Consider the following 17,128-nt stretch of genomic DNA (forward strand, 5'->3'; position numbering starts at 1 on the left):
CGGCCTCTTCGCGTGTCTCCTCCAGCGCCTCCCGCTCCTCGGCCATCTCGCGCATGGACTTCTCGTAAGACGCGCTGGCCAAGGTGATATGGGTCTCCAAGAGTTTTTGGGCCTTCTCCAGCTGGCCCCTCTCATCGACCAGGGTGGCGCTCTTTGTCGAGCTTGGCCCGCTCTGCCTCCATGACCACTTCAAGCCGCCCGATAACCTCCCGGGCACTTCCCAGCACCTCCGGGAGGGGTTTCGGGGCCTGGCTAAAAGGTGGCCGGGGGCTGGGTCCCCTGCGAGCCCTCTCTGCAGAGGCGCTCGGGGTCCCCGACGGCTGCCGCGCCGGCGCCGCCCTCATTGTGACCACCTCCCCTGCGGCCACTTGCTCCTTCCTCGAAGGGCTCGGGGCAGGTTCAGTCAGCGCTTGCTGCTCGGAACCGGCCGGGGCCATCGGCTCAGGGCTGGCTGGTGCCCTCGACTCGGGGTCCACTGGCGCACTCGGCCTAGGAACAGGGGCTGGCCTCGGCTCCTCCGGTTGCCTCTAGCCTCCTGCGGGGTCCTTGGGCGGCCTGAAAACAAAAAAGGTTAGTAACAAGCCAAAATTCAGGCAGATGTGCTCGAGACAGAAAGGGAGCTTACGTGGTTTTTGGCCCGCGGTAGCGCCACCGAGACTCCGAGATCCGGAAGTTGGGGCTCTGCGGCTTTGGTCCGGGCTCCGCCTTCTTCTTTTTCGGGGGAGGGCTCTGGCCCTCGGGCCATTGTGGGCCGGCCCCAGCGGCTGCCCCGGAGCCTGTCTCCGGCGGCTAGTCGATCCGGCCGCCAGCCGTTGCACCGCCAGCCGGGCCCTGGCCCTCGGGCTGCCACGCCCTAGATCCGGCCTCCGTTCCGGACTCTGCTCTCGAAGATTGGCCGCCTCGGCCACCACCCGTCGCATCGCCCGCCGCCGGCCATTGTCGCGGAGGTGACGGTGACGATGATGAAGACGGCTGTACGCCCGGGGACGCTTCCTCTTGCCTCCTCGGGCCGCCGGCTTGTTGCCTTCGGCGGCAGAGCCCCGCCCTCCGTTATCATCCACCCCGGGGATTTGTATGGTCCTGAGGTTTCGGCGCCCCGGACGATCCACCAGGCCTTGGGTGTCGAACTCCGGCATGGACGCCTACAGCGCCGCCCGTCCTAGGTCTGCGCAGAGCGCTAGGTCCTCTCGGGGCAGGACCACCCGGGCGAGGTCGTCGATGCCGGTCACCACCTTCAGCAGGGTTGCCAGCGCCCCCTTTTCAAGGTCCCCGTCCAAGCCGATGTGGGTCCTCGTCAGGTCACCCGAGTCGGTGTAGATCCAGGCAAAGCGGGCACGCTCCCGCAAAGGGGCCAGACGACGGCGCAGGTCATGGGGCAAAGGGGTTCCGCCGGCGTTTGGGGCAGCGTGAGGCGGTCATGGGGGCTGACGTTGATGTAGACCCAATCTCGGCGTCAGTCCTCCCATTTGCTGCGCAGCACTTGCGGGATGTAGAGTTCGCCGAGCCCCTTCCACAGGCGGAAATTGCAGCACCCGACCACCTCCACCTCGTCGGATCCTTTCCTCTTCCCGGCTGCTCTGAGGATGAAGAAGTGCCGGAACAGAGCGACTGACGGCGGCACTCCCACGAACATCTCGCAGAAATGCGCGAAGATCGCCAGGATAACCACCGAGTTCGGACTCAAGTGGGCCAGCTGGATGCCAAATATGTCCAGCATTTGGAGGAAGAACGTCGAAAATGGTGGCGCCAGTCCGGCGGTGACAAAGGACACGAAGATCACGATCGCTCTGGCCGGCGCGTGGAGGGCCAAAAGTTCGCCGGTGTCACCACCGACGCCTCTCGCTGGCCGGCGGGCACCATCAGCTTGTGGACCTTCTCAGCCCCCTCCTCATTCATAATGCGGGACTTCGACAGGACGCTGTCGGAGCTCGACGTGTCCTGACGACTGCTTCCTGCCCTCGGCATCTTTTGGGGGTGGGGAGTGTGCTGGAGGAGTTGAGAAGAAGGGTGTGCTGCGGGCTGAAGACAGAGCTCCCGGTGCGCTAGGAAGAAGAAGAAGACAGGAGGTGGCGATCGCAAGAGTGGCGTGGGGGGCAACGGTTTGTCCCCCCTCTCCTTTTCATATATCCTTGGGATTTCAAACGGCACTTTCCGTGGCGTATTCTGCGAAGCGCATTCCCCTCGATCGGCGTGGTTGCCAGGCGCATCTCCCTCGATTCGTGCGGTTGCCAGGCGCACTACCCTCGATCCGTGTGGCTTCCACGCGCGCCTCCCGCCTCGTTATCACTCTCCTCGGAAGTCGGAAGGACACGCGTCCTCTTGGTTTCCCGCCTGGGCCGAACCAAAAACCTGGGCTGGGAAGATTGCAAAGACAGCAAGATTCTAGCGCCTGAGAACAAGCCACATGACATCAATGCTGGGATCGGCCTCGAAGAAATAAGGGCCCCATCCACAGTCACTGGGTCATCGACTGCCAATGGGCCTGGGGGCTGCTGTCGGTGACATGGGAACCAGGGGTCCCCGAGTCCTGAGGCCAGTACAACAAAGTGCCACGTGGCGCCATCCCTCGGGGACTGTCTCCCCGAGGTTCGAGAAGTCCAAGTTTCGGGAGAGGGCGCTCGGGGCCATGAACAGTGGCCCTGAGTACCCGAGTTCCCCGAGGATTCGAGAAGTGCAAGTTCCGGGAGAGGGCGCTCGGGTCATGAACAGTTGTCCCCGAGTACCCGAGTTCCCCGAGGACCCAAGCAGACACAGTTCCGGGAGAAGGCGCTCGGGGCCATGAACAGTGGTCCTTGAGTACCCGAGTTCCCCGAGGACCGAGAAAAGGCATATCTGGGAGAGGGCACTCGGGGCTATGAACAGTAGTCCCCGAGGACCTGAGAAGTCCCTTGTCGGTGGACCCCACAAGGGCTTAGCAGTGAAGTGTCAATTGGTGAGAGGCCCGATGTTGCATTTAAGAGGGAGTGTGGCCTGTCACTTCCAGCCACTTCCCCCACGCCTGCTGTCAGTCCCTGCCACTGCCTGATAGGGAGGCGTGGGGACATTTAATGCGGCGGATCCCGTCGCGCATCATCCGGCGTGCCTTGGGATATCGTCGCTAGGCTCGAGGCATATTGCCTGCCGCCCTGCTGTGTCAGGCCTGCTCTGACCGGGTGGGCATGAAGGGTTGCTCGGTGGCTGCCCGGTGGGCCCTCCCTACCGCACCCGCTAAAAAGTGGGATGATGACGATAAGACCGGACGGGGGCGCATTTTCAACCCCCCGTAACGTCAAGCTGCAGCCTATGATGGTTGCTTTTCATTTATGTTGCCTGGGGACTCGTGCCCTCCTTTTTTGGCTCGCCAAGGCCCCCCTCCCCCAACGATATAAAAGAAGGGGGTGCACCCCGATGATGAGGACAAGCCTTACAGGGACACGGAAGCTTTGAAGGCTGGAGTGAAGTGATAGAAGACAAGCTCAAGAAGTTCAACAAACAAGCTAACGAAGCTGAGCAGAGGCTCACGAAGATCGAAGCTCTAGACTTAGATAGAAATCCTTGTAACACAAGAAATCCTCAGAGAGGCATTCCCAGAGCATTTATAGCATACACACAGGAGTAGGGTATTACACTCCGTGCGGCCCGAACTTGTCTAACATCCCCTGAGCATTTATTTCCTCTAGCATCCGATCATCCATCCCGCCTGCATCTCCCATATACTCTCATTTAATTCATGTACGAGGTAGATTCAGAATCATTCCCCGACCGAATCTCAAAAGGGGTCCATTCGAATCCCCGCTTGTGGAGTTCATCCTCCAACAGCTGGATATTGATATATTACTATAGTTCTATTTACATTTATGTGCAAGTTGGTATTTATAGATTTGGAAGGGTATGTTAGTTATGTTTATATGCTCACAGATATGTGTCTATGTTGCCAGAGCATATGTTTTAATCAATCTTGTGGTATTTTTTCTTGCTAATGGCCCAATGCATAATCTTTGGAGTCGTGTTATTTATATGTACCTATATGGATTAAGTCTTGCGAGTACCTTCGTACTCAGCTACTCTACAGGTTTTGCAGGTGAGAAAGAGACGGTGTTTAGCTACTTTACGTCCATTGATGCTAGTGGCATGAATGAGTAGCCAACTACTCGGAGGTCACGCTTTTGGGGTGAAGTCTAAGGGCATATGGCTTCACCCATTTTTTATTGTCTTTAGCTTTTATTTTCTCTGCGTAGGTTCTCTTATGGCTAAAAGTTGATCAGTTTTAGTATCCTCCTAGATCTCTTTTGCTGTAAATTGTTAAACTTGCAAATGCTTAAGAATTTGTAATATAATTTAATTACTCGCTCTTTATTAAGCTTGGTTATTATTGTTTAAGTTGGAAATGCATGTGTTTCAGGGCACAAACACGTGTCGGAATTACCGGAATGATATTCTGGTTAATCGTTAAAGTCGTGATTATGTAAATAATCGACTTGATGATTAACTAGAATATTATTTGAACGATTTTCCCATATTAACAGTATCCGAAAGGAATGTTTAGTCAAGTCCTCAAAACCTCTTATATTCTAAAAGATACTTTTTATTAAAGAACAAATTTTGATGGAGTGTTTGGTTTTTTGAAAGAACGGCTTATCTTGTCCTTTTTTTTTCAGAGTTGAACTTTTTCCTCCTTGGAACAGCTTTTAGATTATAACGTATTTGATCTAAACCCTCATTATCGAGGTCCTCAGTTAGATCATGACATATATGATTAAGGTGCTTATCAGTCCCATCCGTATCTTCCTCCTCTTCATACATATTTAGCACTAAAAAGTTGTTACTAGGTTTCTTGCCAATATTAGTATTAAGCTTCTTAGGTGTAACAGGAATACACCTGTGATTTGTGCTTTTGAATTTGTGCACCTTTCGAGGTTAGAGTATAGAGATACCTCATGGCAGAGGTTTGCTGCATGGTTTGGTGATTATTATCTGTAGATAGGGCAGACAATCACACCGGATCAGGATTAGTATACTATCTCTACAGAACACTTCCGGTTTTGTATCAAATTTAAATGCTGGCAAGACTTGAGTTCCGAGCCAATTTTGTTCCATCCAGATTGAATTTTAAGACCTAGAGTCAGAATGTGGTCCTCTTCTCTGTTGCACTGCGTGGCATGTGTGTCTTGTTTTCACGTGCACGCCTCGGGCAGTGGCCGTAGCACGTTCAGTGAATCAGCTCAGAAAGGCTGTCTCAGTGCTTCCTGCTACTCCAACTTGCCGTGAACCGCCCCGGAATCAGGAAGAGAACTCTTCGGGGGCCTCCTCATCTCACCTTACCTTTCGATAGAGGCCATGTTGGATGGGCTCTTCAATCTTCTCATGGAAAAATAAAGCAACTATCTCTCTATATCTCATGCAACTAGCCTTGTGTCGTGCTATCTGTACTCTTCATGTAAAGAGGTCAAACAAGTGTAACATGAGAAGCTCTCGTAGGATTTCTTATTAAATGCTACTAAGACTTCAGTGAGTTCAAATCTACATGATTCTCTTAGTTGTGCTCTGTGCATTATCATTTACTAGTTGGGTAACAACTGAAATTTTTGCAATATGCTCAGAAATCATGGTGGATGCTTGCCATGCAAATGCACTGCATTAAACAGGTTGCCTCACATTGAACTTGTTCTTTGACCTAAATATCACACCACGTTTGTGATTTCTTTTTGCAAATTGAAAAAAAATGACGATTGATGATAAGAATTTTATTGAAAATGTTTTCAGAACGTTCACTTAAGTAGGTGAGTGTCCGAGTTGAAGCCACAGCATGCGGGGAGCTCGACGGCTCCCTAACATTGGACAGTGCAATGGTCAGGGATAAATTCCCTGATTACGTGTAGGTAGCAGCATATATAAAATTACACATACTCCAACAGCTCGAACCGAATAGTGGAACATACCAACATAATTTTAAATACGAAACTGATGACCCACAGAAGCAGCAAATTATCTAAGTGTATCATGCTGAGCCGAGGATATGGTCGGAATGGGCTCGAAGCTAATAATACATGCTGGGTGGTGCCAGAGTTACAAGTGGGGTCGACAATCGTCGCCAAGCAACCATTCAAAAACGAGCAAAGTGCTAATCTAGCGTTTCATTTTATTTTATTTTTTAGACGAGGGTCCTTTTACCCGGCGTTCTATGGAGTTTGGCGTTTCATTTTCTGCGCTCTCTTTTGTAACAATGAGCTTTTTTTAGAGCACTAGCAGTGGTTTCACGTGTCTGGTCCGCAGTCCTACTTTCGTCATTCTTTTCATTTAGCGGTTGCATTTTTCTGTTGGTAGAGGCAACAACCATCCGAATCTGATATTAATAACATTACATTATAATCCAAAATAGCAGGTGCAATCCGCAAACGTGCATAGTCACATGCACCTGATTCGCTCCATCAAATTTGGCACCCTTTCAAAGAACAATTTATTGGAATATTAGTGTAAGCTTGTCTAGATTGCAAGATGTAACTATAGATGATACAATAAAATAACTTGGTTGGAAAACCTAACAGACTAGTTTCAGTGTCCAATAGAAAAGGAGGGCCGATGCATGGGAAATTAGGAATAGATGATATAGTGAGATAGATCTCGGTAGAAAGACAACTGTAATTTAGTAACAAAATTCACACGCTCTATTGTATGAGCTCTTGTGGCTTTGCGGTTACCATTGCTGCTGATTACTTCTCAAAGCCTATGATTGTTCTACAAACCATTTTATTATTGTTGGAAGATATCAAGAGACGTTTTTAAATTATAAACCAAATTTAATATCTTTGCAGTATAATTTAAAGTACCTCCTAAGGACCGTAGAACATTAGTACAGTGCAAATTATGCTATGCAGTATGTTCTCTCATTTCCTTTTTTGTCTGAATGGTAAATAGCAGGAGCTTTGCCCATCACTTTAAAAGGAAGAGAAAAGAAATTCAAATAGAATTTTACAATCTATTACGGTTGAACGGATCTCGTTCAAGATAAAACGAGACATCATAAAATAAACTATATATTATATTATAAACGCTGTACACCACAGTGTGATATATTTCCGAACCCTAAAGCCACACGTTCTCTCCTTTCTTAGTTTGGTTTGCATCGATCTCTAAAGCCATGCGCTCTCTCAACGGGTAAAGTAAAACCCGTCCACGCTGAAACTATCCATCCCAGCATGGCCGGATGGCCATGTAGCCGGTTCGGCCATGGCACAGTAGCAGTTCTGCTCTCCGAGACCTGCTCGCGGAGCCGCTGAGTTCCGACAGGAATTTCAATTTTATTTATTTATTTAATTTTTACTCGTGAAAAGAACAAATTCATAAAACTTCATCAAAATTTCGGTTTTTAGTCTCTACTATGTTGATCCACATATTAGTGAAAAAATTCGAAATTAAATTTTTGGTTCGTCTCCGAAATTTTCAAAATTCGCGAAATTTTGACGGAAACAATCCCTGTTCCGACCTCGGCGAGCTCGTGTTAAGCCCGGCGCGCGCACGCGGAAAACAACGGGAGGGAGAAATGCCAACGAAACATCCGGGCGCGCGCGGACGGATCCTGACGCCCCGATCCCCCGCGCGGGGCCCCGCCTCCACTCCACCCCACGGCCCACGTCTCCGGCGCCACATCATATATCATCCTGCCCTTTGTGGCTCGTGACGACGCGTTCCGCTTACCCCCCTCAAGAGAGAAAAAAAATTCAAATCGGAAATCGGACGAGGGCACCATGGCGGCCGCCGCCACCGCCGCCTCGGCCTCCTTTTCCGCCGCGTCCCTCCGCCGCAACGGGCCGCGCGTACACGGGTCCTCCCGCGTGGCCACCGTGGCGGTGGCGGCGACGACGGCAGCGTCGTCGTCCGCGGAGGCGGCGCTCGCGGCCGTCCCGGCGGCTCCGCCGGCGCCTATGTTGCGGGTGGCTCCGGAGTCGCTGCAGCGGGAGAGCGGGTGCCTCGTAGCGGGCTTGCGGGAGCGCGGGGCGGCGGAGGTGGGGGAGGGGTTCGGGGACGCGGCGGGAGGAGGGCCCGGCGCGATGGAGTACCTGACCAGCGTGCTGTCGTCCAAGGTGTACGACGTGGCCATCGAGTCGCCGCTGCAGCTCGCCACCAAGCTCTCCGATCGCCTCGGGGTCAACCTCTGGATCAAGCGCGAAGACCTGCAGCCGGTATCGACGGCGACGCGCAGCCCTCTGTTATTTATTTCGCCACCCTTTTTTTGGTTGATTTGCGTTCATGGACGCGTTTTTTTAGTCATTTCCCCCCGAAAAAATCGCATCTTTTGACGAGAATGCTGGGATTAGAAGTTTTAGCTGCTACTTGTTTTCATCGAAAGATTTTGCACTCTACAATGACCTAGTTCGAGAGAGTATTTTGATAAGGGCGGGGCTTACGGGGTTTTACCTTGGGGCTGTCGTGTTATGTTGTTGAGCAGGCTTGGATAGGATCTTTGGATTCACAGGGATTCTCTTGATTCTTGGATAGTTAGATCATCTCCAACCATATTCCCTTTCTTTCGTTCTCTTCTCGATTACTCTCCTGTTGTTATTCCATTTATTTTCTCTCATAACAGCTTACTTTTGAATGTATTTGTGAAGTGGAGGGAAAGAAGAGAAAATTCAGAACATGAAAGAAAATCTTTAGAGCGCTGAAGGGAACGAAAATCCCTTCGTAAAGGAATTCTGGACCTTGACAGGGATCGGTTGGGATGGTCTTTCTTAGACATTTACTTATTTTTCCACTTAACTCTGATACGTTATTGTCACGCTTTCTCCGAGGAGAATATACGTTTCAAGATATTTTGCACTTTTGACTCTTGTTAAATATCTCTGGGTATTGTTTACAAGGTTCGATTTTTAGAGTGCTGAAATTTTGAGATGGCTGTTTTTTTTTTGTTGATTTACAGTGGGTTTGATTTCTCTAGTTGATTTTCTTGGTATTTTGGTGATGGAAGACACAACCATGGTCACCGCCGGCTAGGGTACTCTTAGCACTGGCCACCATTTTTAGGATGGACTAGAGGCAATTCATATGAGATTGAGATTTATCCCTTGTCAGCATGTCCGTGAACATATGTATGAGAAACGTGATCCTACAAAGAATTTCTCTTGTTTTGAGCCCAATATGCTAAGCTTTGGTAGGGAACATGATTCGTTGCCTAGGAAGCTTTCTCTTTTTACGCGGTCTGCTATATTTGATCTTCTTGTGCAGTTCGAAATTTATTTTTGGTGGATTGTTTTTAGTGTTGCTACATGCTAAATTTCAAGTTGACTGAAGAGTAAAACTCTTTTCCACCTTTTTGCTTCCTTTTCTTTACTTCAATTTGTTTACCTGATGTATAGGTATTCTCATTCAAATTGAGAGGAGCATACAATATGATGGCGAAACTCTCCCGCGAGCAGTTGGCAAGGGGCGTCATCTGCTCCTCTGCTGGAAACCATGCCCAGGGAGTCGCTCTTTCCGCTCAGAGACTGGGATGTGATGCTGTTATCATCATGCCAGTGACAACACCAGAAATCAAGGTTTCTGATCTTTAGATGCCAAACTAAGACTCCCCTTTACACCATTCATTTTACTTAATGCTCACCAAATAATAAACGTATTATCTTAATTCCAGTGGAAATCAGTGGAGAGGTTGGGTGCAACAGTAGTCCTTGAGGGGGACTCATACGACGAAGCTCAGTCTTATGCAATGTTACGATGTGAGCAGGAAGGCCGCACATTCATACCTCCCTTTGACCATCCCGATGTTATCTCTGGACAAGGAACTGTCGGCATGGAAATTGTTCGGCAGCTGCAAGGCCCACTACATGCAATATTTGTACCTGTGGGAGGTGGTGGTTTAATCGCTGGAATTGCTGCCTATGTAAAACGGGTTCGCCCAGAGGTCAGGCTTCTACTGTAGCTTTTTTTAAAAAAAAAAAACACAATCTTGTGCTCAAAGACAACAAGTTTCTTTACATGCCATCAAGGAGACATAGCCCTGATTTTTAAGTACATTTTGAAAGTTGAATTCTTTCTCATTGAATCAATCTCGTAAATGCAATCCTTTACAGGATTGAACCCAGTACATCTTTTCTTACATTGGTCTCTAGTAGGATGATCATTTTTTATATGTTTTACAATATTGACTTGGCCCTGATTTTTTATGTACATTTTGAAAGTTGAATTGTTTATCATCAAATCAATCTTGTAACTGTAATCCTTTCCAGGATTCCTTTCCAGGATTGAACCTGTCAGGCCGTCACATCTTTTCTACATTGGTCTTTAGTCAGGGTGATAAATTTTCTTATGTTTAACAATATGCTTTTTTTGTACAGGTGAAAATAATTGGAGTAGAACCTTCAGATGCAAATGCAATGGCATTGTCCTTGTGCCATGGTAAGAGGGTCATGTTAGAGCATGTTGGAGGGTTTGCTGATGGTGTAGCTGTCAAAGCTGTAGGAGAGGAGACATTTCGCTTGTGCAGAGAACTTGTAGATGGCATTGTTATGGTCAGTCGAGATGCTATTTGTGCTTCAATAAAGGTGCGAACTACACATTTATTTGTTTCCTATTCCTTAATATTTTAAATAGCCGATAACTGAACATTGTTATATCCTCATCGTCTCAACTCACTTGAAGCTCAGGATACAATGCTCAAGAAAAAGAATAAAGGATGATTGCTAATTTGTTGCATCAATATTCTCTACTGTAGTGGCCTATCGATGTAAACCACCAGTTGAAGAACTTTTTAAAGTTAAATGTTCAAAAGTCAAAACACTATCTAATGGGCATGTGCTATAATGTTGTGCTTCGATGGCTTGTTATCTAGTCATCAGCTCCTGTAGTGGTAGGGTGTTTATCTAAGGTAGTTTTGTAAATTTACTGTACATAAGTTTTTGCTGATATGAATACAGAAATAGATTGCATAAATATTTATGCATCAACCGTCTATTGTTTCCAATCTTACATTCGTACTTCCATCACCCTTCTGCATCATATATATGATGCGTGCATGCATTCTATCCGTAGTATATCACTGGTGCTGAAAGTATCTTTTTTTCATGTGTGCAGGATATGTTTGAGGAGAAAAGAAGTATCCTTGAACCTGCTGGTGCCCTTGCTCTGGCAGGGGCTGAAGCCTACTGCAAATACTATGGTTTGAAAGGAGAAAGTGTGGTTGCAATAACTAGTGGAGCAAATATGAACTTTGATCGACTTAGACTAGTGACTGAACTTGCTGATGTTGGTCGAAAACGGGAAGCAGTGTTAGCTACATTTCTGCCAGAGGAGCAGGGAAGCTTCAAAAAGTTTGCAGAATTGGTATGCCTTGTGATATTTCAGCCAATACGTAATAGTTGAAAATCCATTTCCTTTCTTATGACTTCTCATCCTGCAGGTTGGCCGGATGAATATTACTGAATTTAAATACAGATACGATTCTAATGCAAAAGATGCCCTTGTTCTTTACAGGTACACATAAAGATGGACACTTTTTTTATTATTATGTATCAATACCAAATTATCGATGCTCTTTTTCTTGACTGACATGTACTTTGTTTAGTTTATTTTCTGAACCTTTTATACATTGAGACATATAACAATTGTCGCCTTCTAACAGTCTCCTGGCATATGTATACATTGGTTGTTATTTATTACAGTGTTGGCATCTACACTGACAATGAGCTTGGAGCAATGGTGGATCGCATGGAATCTGCGAAACTGAAGACGGTTAACCTTACTGATAATGATTTGGCAAAGGACCACCTTAGATACTTTGTAAGTTGCATTTTTCTGTCACAATCATAGCCATTGGCACATTATTTTGGCAAAGAGATCAATTATTAATCTTAGTTGATTGTTAGCGTTATTATTGCAGTAGTGAGATTTACACGTAGTATGATAAATTGGATATGCATTGCACGTCTTTAAGAGGTCTATTAGGCTAGGATGATTTTTCAAATTGTAGCTTGTCTAGTTTGCAAATATGGATAATTACCTTCAAAATGTAGATCGAGGTTGACATATTTTGTAGGTTAATTTTGTACTCTAAAGATTTGAATTATCAAAAATGTTTTGGTCTAGTTCCCTTCCGGCTATTTTTTATGCTACCTTATTCACGGTTCCATACTATGAATTTTTCAGATTGGAGGCAGATCAGAAATAAAAGACGAACTTGTTTACAGGTTCATTTTCCCAGAAAGACCAGGTGCCCTTATGAAATTTTTGGATGCATTGAGCCCTCGTTGGAATATCAGCCTTTTCCATTACCGTGCACAGGTATGTGATGGTTTTGTCTGTGGCCATCTTATTGATAGCGTAGATAATCTCGTGTAATCGTTGTTAATCTTGGAGATAACACGGGTTACATATATAGGCAACCAACCGAATCAATCTACCTCAGGATTTATGGAAACAGAATCGAGAGGGAGATACGGTGGTTGGTGGCGCTGGAGATTTAGCGCATGCATGTGCACAGCCCAGGCGTGCGTACAGGGGCAGGCCGGGCGTGTACTCAGGGATCGTTCTAACACCCCCCCCCCCCCCGTAGTCTAAGCTTCGGTGGAACAGACATTTAGACTAGACCGAAACTCCTGAAACACCGAGGTGGGCAAACCCTTGGTGAAGATATCGGCAAACTGAGAGGTCGTTGGGACGTGGAGGACCCGGACTGCACCAATTGCAACACGCTCACGGACGAAGTGGAGATCAATCTCAATATGCTTCGTGCGTTGATGCTGGACGGGGTTCGTCGATAGGTAGACAGCACTGACGTTGTCGCAATAGACTAGGGTGCTCTTCGGAAGTGGACTATGAAGCTCCTGCAAAAGCTGACGAATCCAGGAAGCCTCGGCAACGCCATTAGCAACAGCCCTGTACTCGGCCTCGGCATTGGAACGAGAGACTGTGTTTTGCCGCTTTGACGACCAGGAGACCAGATTGTCACCAAGGAACACGGTATAGCCCGAGGGGGACTTGCGCGTATCGGGACAGCCAGCCTAGTCGGCGTCGGAATAAACCACAAGGTCGGAGGGCGCAGACTGGCGAAGTAGCAAACCATAATCAAGAGTGCCATGGAGATAGCGCAGGATGCGCTTGACAGCAGACAAGTGAGGCTCTCGGGGATCATGCATGTGGAGACACACCTGCTAAACGGCATAGGAGATGTCCGGTCGAGTGAAGGTCAAATACTGCAGAGCACCAACAAGACTGTGATACTGAGTAGGGTCACTGACTGGAACACCGGCCGTCGCTGAAAGCTTAGCATGAGTGTCGACTGGAGTACTGGCTTGCAACCAGCCATGCCAGCCCGCTCAAGAACGTCGAGGGTGTACTGGTGCTGAGATAGGAACAAGCCACCAGAACACCGCTGCACAGAAATACCCAGAAAATGGTGGAGGGTGCCCAGGTCCTTCATGGAGAACTCACGCTGCAAGGCAGAGATGGTCTGGCGAAGAAGTGCGTCATTGGAAGCTGTGAGCACAATATCATCCACGTACAGTAGCAGGTAGACTGTCTCAGATCCCCAGCGATAAACAAAAAGGGAAGTGTCGGACTTGGCCTCGACAAATCCAATAGTGAGCAAGTAAGAGGCAAAGCGACTGTACCATGCTCGGGGAGCTTGTTTCAGTCCGTAGAGAGACCTGTTGAGGCGGCAAACATGATCCGGATGGGCAGCGTCGACAAAACCAGTGGGTTGACTGCAGTAAACTGTCTCTGTCAACGTACCATGGAGGAAGGCGTTCTTCACGTCAAGCTGATGAATAGGCCAGTCCTGAGAGAGGGCTAAGGACAGAACTGTACGAACAGTGGCAGGCTTGACGACGGGGCTGAAAGTCTCATAATAATCGACACCAGGACGCTGTGTAAATCCGTGAAGGACCCAGCGAGCCTTGTATCGATCCAAAGAACCGTCGACGTGAAACTTGTGGCGAAAGATCCACTTCCCAGTGACCACGTTCGCACCAGGCGGGTGCGGAACGAGGTCCCATGTGTTGTTGGAGAGCAGTGCAGCATACTCTTCCTCCATGGCAGCACGCCAGGAGGGGTCCGCGAGAGCGGCGCGGTATGTCGTCGGAATGGGAGACAGCGATGAAGCCTGGAGGACCGCGGGCTGGCCGAAGCCAAGCTTCCCACGAGTGGCCATCGAATGCTGATTCACCACTGGAGGAATGGGTACAGCACGTGGCGGAAGACGGGTAGGGTCAGCCGACGGAGGCGCAGGGATGCGCGGGCGACGAGTGTAGACCCGGCGGAACTCCCGAACGGGCAGTATGGGCGAGGACGCGACCGTGCGGGTTGCAGCAGGGGACGCGGCCGAGGCTGCACACGGCGCGGGCGCAGGTGACGAGCAGGCCAGGGGGCCAGGCGTGCCGACCGTGGCCGCACGTGGCGCTGGTGGAGTCATCGGGGCCGCGCGTGGCGCTGGCGGAGGAGACGTCGTGGCCACCCGCGGCGCGTGGGGCGTAGCCGCTGTAGGCGCGGGAGGCGAGGCTGCTGGACTCCCAGCAGACACGGGCGCGAGGGCCGCCGTGTGGTGGGGAGTAGCCGCCGTGGCACTTGATGAACCTGCAGGGAGAGGGCGGTGCCCAATGGGGAGGACCTGTATCTCAAACTCAGACAGATTATCAAGGTCAGTAGATGACGGTGACACCGTTTTGGAAAAAGGGAACGACGTTTCATCAAATGTGACGTGGCGAGAGATGAGCACACGATTTGATGAAAGATTGAGACACTGGTAACCTTTGTGAGTTGAGGAGTAGCCAAGGAGGACACACAGGGTAGAGCGGGGGGAAAGTTTGTGCGGAGCGGTTGCCGACAGGTTCGGATAGCAGGCGCACCCGAAGACACGGAGGTGGGCATAGGAGGGGTGGGTGCCAAAAAGGGCAAAATGAGGTGTGGCGAAGGCCAAGGTTTTAGTGGGGAGACGGTTGAGCAAGTACGTGGCAGTGTGGAGACCCTCGACCCAATAGGAGGCAGGAAGGGAGGCCTGGAAAAGCATCGAGCGCACAATATTATTGATGGAACGAATGATGCGCTCAGCCTTACCATTCTGCGTGGACGTGTAAAGACAAGACATCCGCAGCAGAACGCCATGGGTGAGGAAGAAGGACCGGGAAAACGAGTTGTCAAATTCGCGGCCGTTGTCACACTGAATGCTCTTGATGGGGCAGCCGAACTGGGTCGTCACATAAGAGAAAAAATTAGCCAAGGTTGAAAAAGTATCAGATTTAAGACGCAAAGTAAACGTCCAAAGGAAGTGAGAGCAATCATCAAGAATGACTAGATAATACTTATATCCGGACACACTCGCAACGGGAGAGGTCCACAGATCGCAGTGAATCAAGTCAAAATTCTTGAGAGCACGAGACGAAGAATTATCAAAGGGTAAACGAATGTGACGTACAAGTTGACAACCTCATAAGAGAACCTGTGGCTAGCTCAGTTGGTTGAGGGTGTTGATGTACGTCTAGACCACCTAAGTTCGAGTCTTTTTTGACGCGAATTTGGGTATCTATTTCTTCTTATTTATAATGTCACCTAGTTCCTCTTAGTTTGATCGAGTTTTTTATGCAACCTCATAACTATGATCTTTTAGCCACTTCCTTGAACGCTGGAACATGAATGAAAAAACTGTTCTTCAAGTGATCATGTGCCCCTTCCCATTTTAAACTTGACAGAAAAGTATATGCCATGCTGAAGTGTGCTGGAACGTGCATATTGCTTAATTAATGTTGCTAAACAATGCAGGCCACTAAAATGAGCTGCAATTGTATACATTTCATCATGTAATTCTCTTGTGCAGGGTGCAACTGGAGCAAATGTATTAGTTGGTATACAAGTGCCACTGGAAGATATCGACGAATTCATGAGTCGTGCTGAGAATCTTGGGTACGAGTACATGTCGGAGCAAAACAATGAGATATACCGGCTGCTGTTGCGTGATCCAAAGATCTAATGTCATCGAGTCACATCGATGAACCGATGGTTTCCTTTGCTCCCATAAATTGGTGATACTTTCCAAGGAAGATTACACTCCCAAGGTAGAAGGCGCACCTTGCTTCTTCTGTTGGAATGAAGGCATCGCCATATCTATTTATAGCTCTGTTGTGCCATTTGTTAGCTTGTTAGATCATAGTGTATCAGTGGTGTGCTTCTTTGTCTCAATTTATCGGTGAGTCACTAGAATTTCTCAAATAATGATAATAAACATAATATCTGATAATAATAATGTAATTGGGCTTTGGGCTGCATCATTATTGTAAATCATTGGGGTAATTTGCTGTGTACTATCATAAAAGTTAGAAAATACCATCTCTACGAGGATGACAGTTTAGGACTCATGTTATCTTTACCGTCGATGGTATTTTTTTTTTAATAGTCGATGGTATTTTTTAATATGAACATTTTTTGATGTATCTATCTAATTTTGACTAAACCATTCTATCTCTTTGCAATATCAAGTTTTAAACAAATTTGAGTAAGATTTGCGAAGTTTTTTAATAGCGAGATTTGTAATTGAAAAATAGATGCAGACATTAAGCCTCTCATATATTGTTGGCAGTTGTCCAAAGTGTTAAAATATATGGGTTTAGCTTATTATATTTGTATAATTTTAAATAAATCTTAAAAGTCTAACTATGTGAAGGTGGTGTATATTTTTTATATCTTATCTTGCTAATGGAAGTGGATGAAGATTAATTTAAAAGAGTTTCTCTCCTTTATCTATTTAGCATGTGTGGATGAGAAGATTAGAAGAACATGTTCGCTCGTCTTGTCGGGTTTTGTTAATTTCTCTCTGTTGCGTTGTTGTACGTAGTCTACTCTATCTTGCTGCACTAGTGTGCACCAACGAACGGGAGAGCAGGTCTTCAAAATCTGTCGCCCTTGGTATCCTGCATCGGGAATGGCGAATAAGGTTTTTAGGAAATGCTTGTCGCAACTGCTCACGATCTACTTTCTCTACATCATTGTAATCTACTTCGTCTTTGTCATCGTCTATTGGATTGACATCATGGTGGTCTCTCCATTGACTTCTTCATCTTCATCATCTACTGCATCGAGCAACGACACCATGTGGGTGTCTGCATCTCACGTCGTCATCGGGTATATATGTAAATTCTACTCAAGTATCTAATCGAGTACATCTGCTGAT

General features: G+C 47.8%; 1 protein-coding gene across 1 annotated transcript; it reads left to right on the top strand.

The window, feature by feature from the left end:
- Positions 1 to 7,665: 7,665 nt before the first annotated feature.
- On the top strand, positions 7,666 to 16,226 carry LOC133913156 (threonine dehydratase 1 biosynthetic, chloroplastic-like). The gene is made up of 9 exons (XM_062356220.1): positions 7,666 to 8,159; positions 9,333 to 9,512; positions 9,608 to 9,877; positions 10,311 to 10,517; positions 11,047 to 11,295; positions 11,372 to 11,445; positions 11,634 to 11,751; positions 12,118 to 12,252; positions 15,779 to 16,226. The coding sequence occupies exons 1-9, from the start codon at positions 7,725 to 7,727 to the stop codon at positions 15,929 to 15,931; spliced, it is 1,821 nt and encodes a 606-aa protein (XP_062212204.1). The 5' UTR covers positions 7,666 to 7,724; the 3' UTR covers positions 15,932 to 16,226.
- The last annotated feature ends 902 nt before the right edge of the window (positions 16,227 to 17,128 follow it).

The sequence above is a fragment of the Phragmites australis genome, chromosome 3, assembly GCF_958298935.1.
Source record: "Phragmites australis chromosome 3, lpPhrAust1.1, whole genome shotgun sequence".
Lineage (NCBI taxonomy): Eukaryota > Viridiplantae > Streptophyta > Magnoliopsida > Poales > Poaceae > Phragmites > Phragmites australis.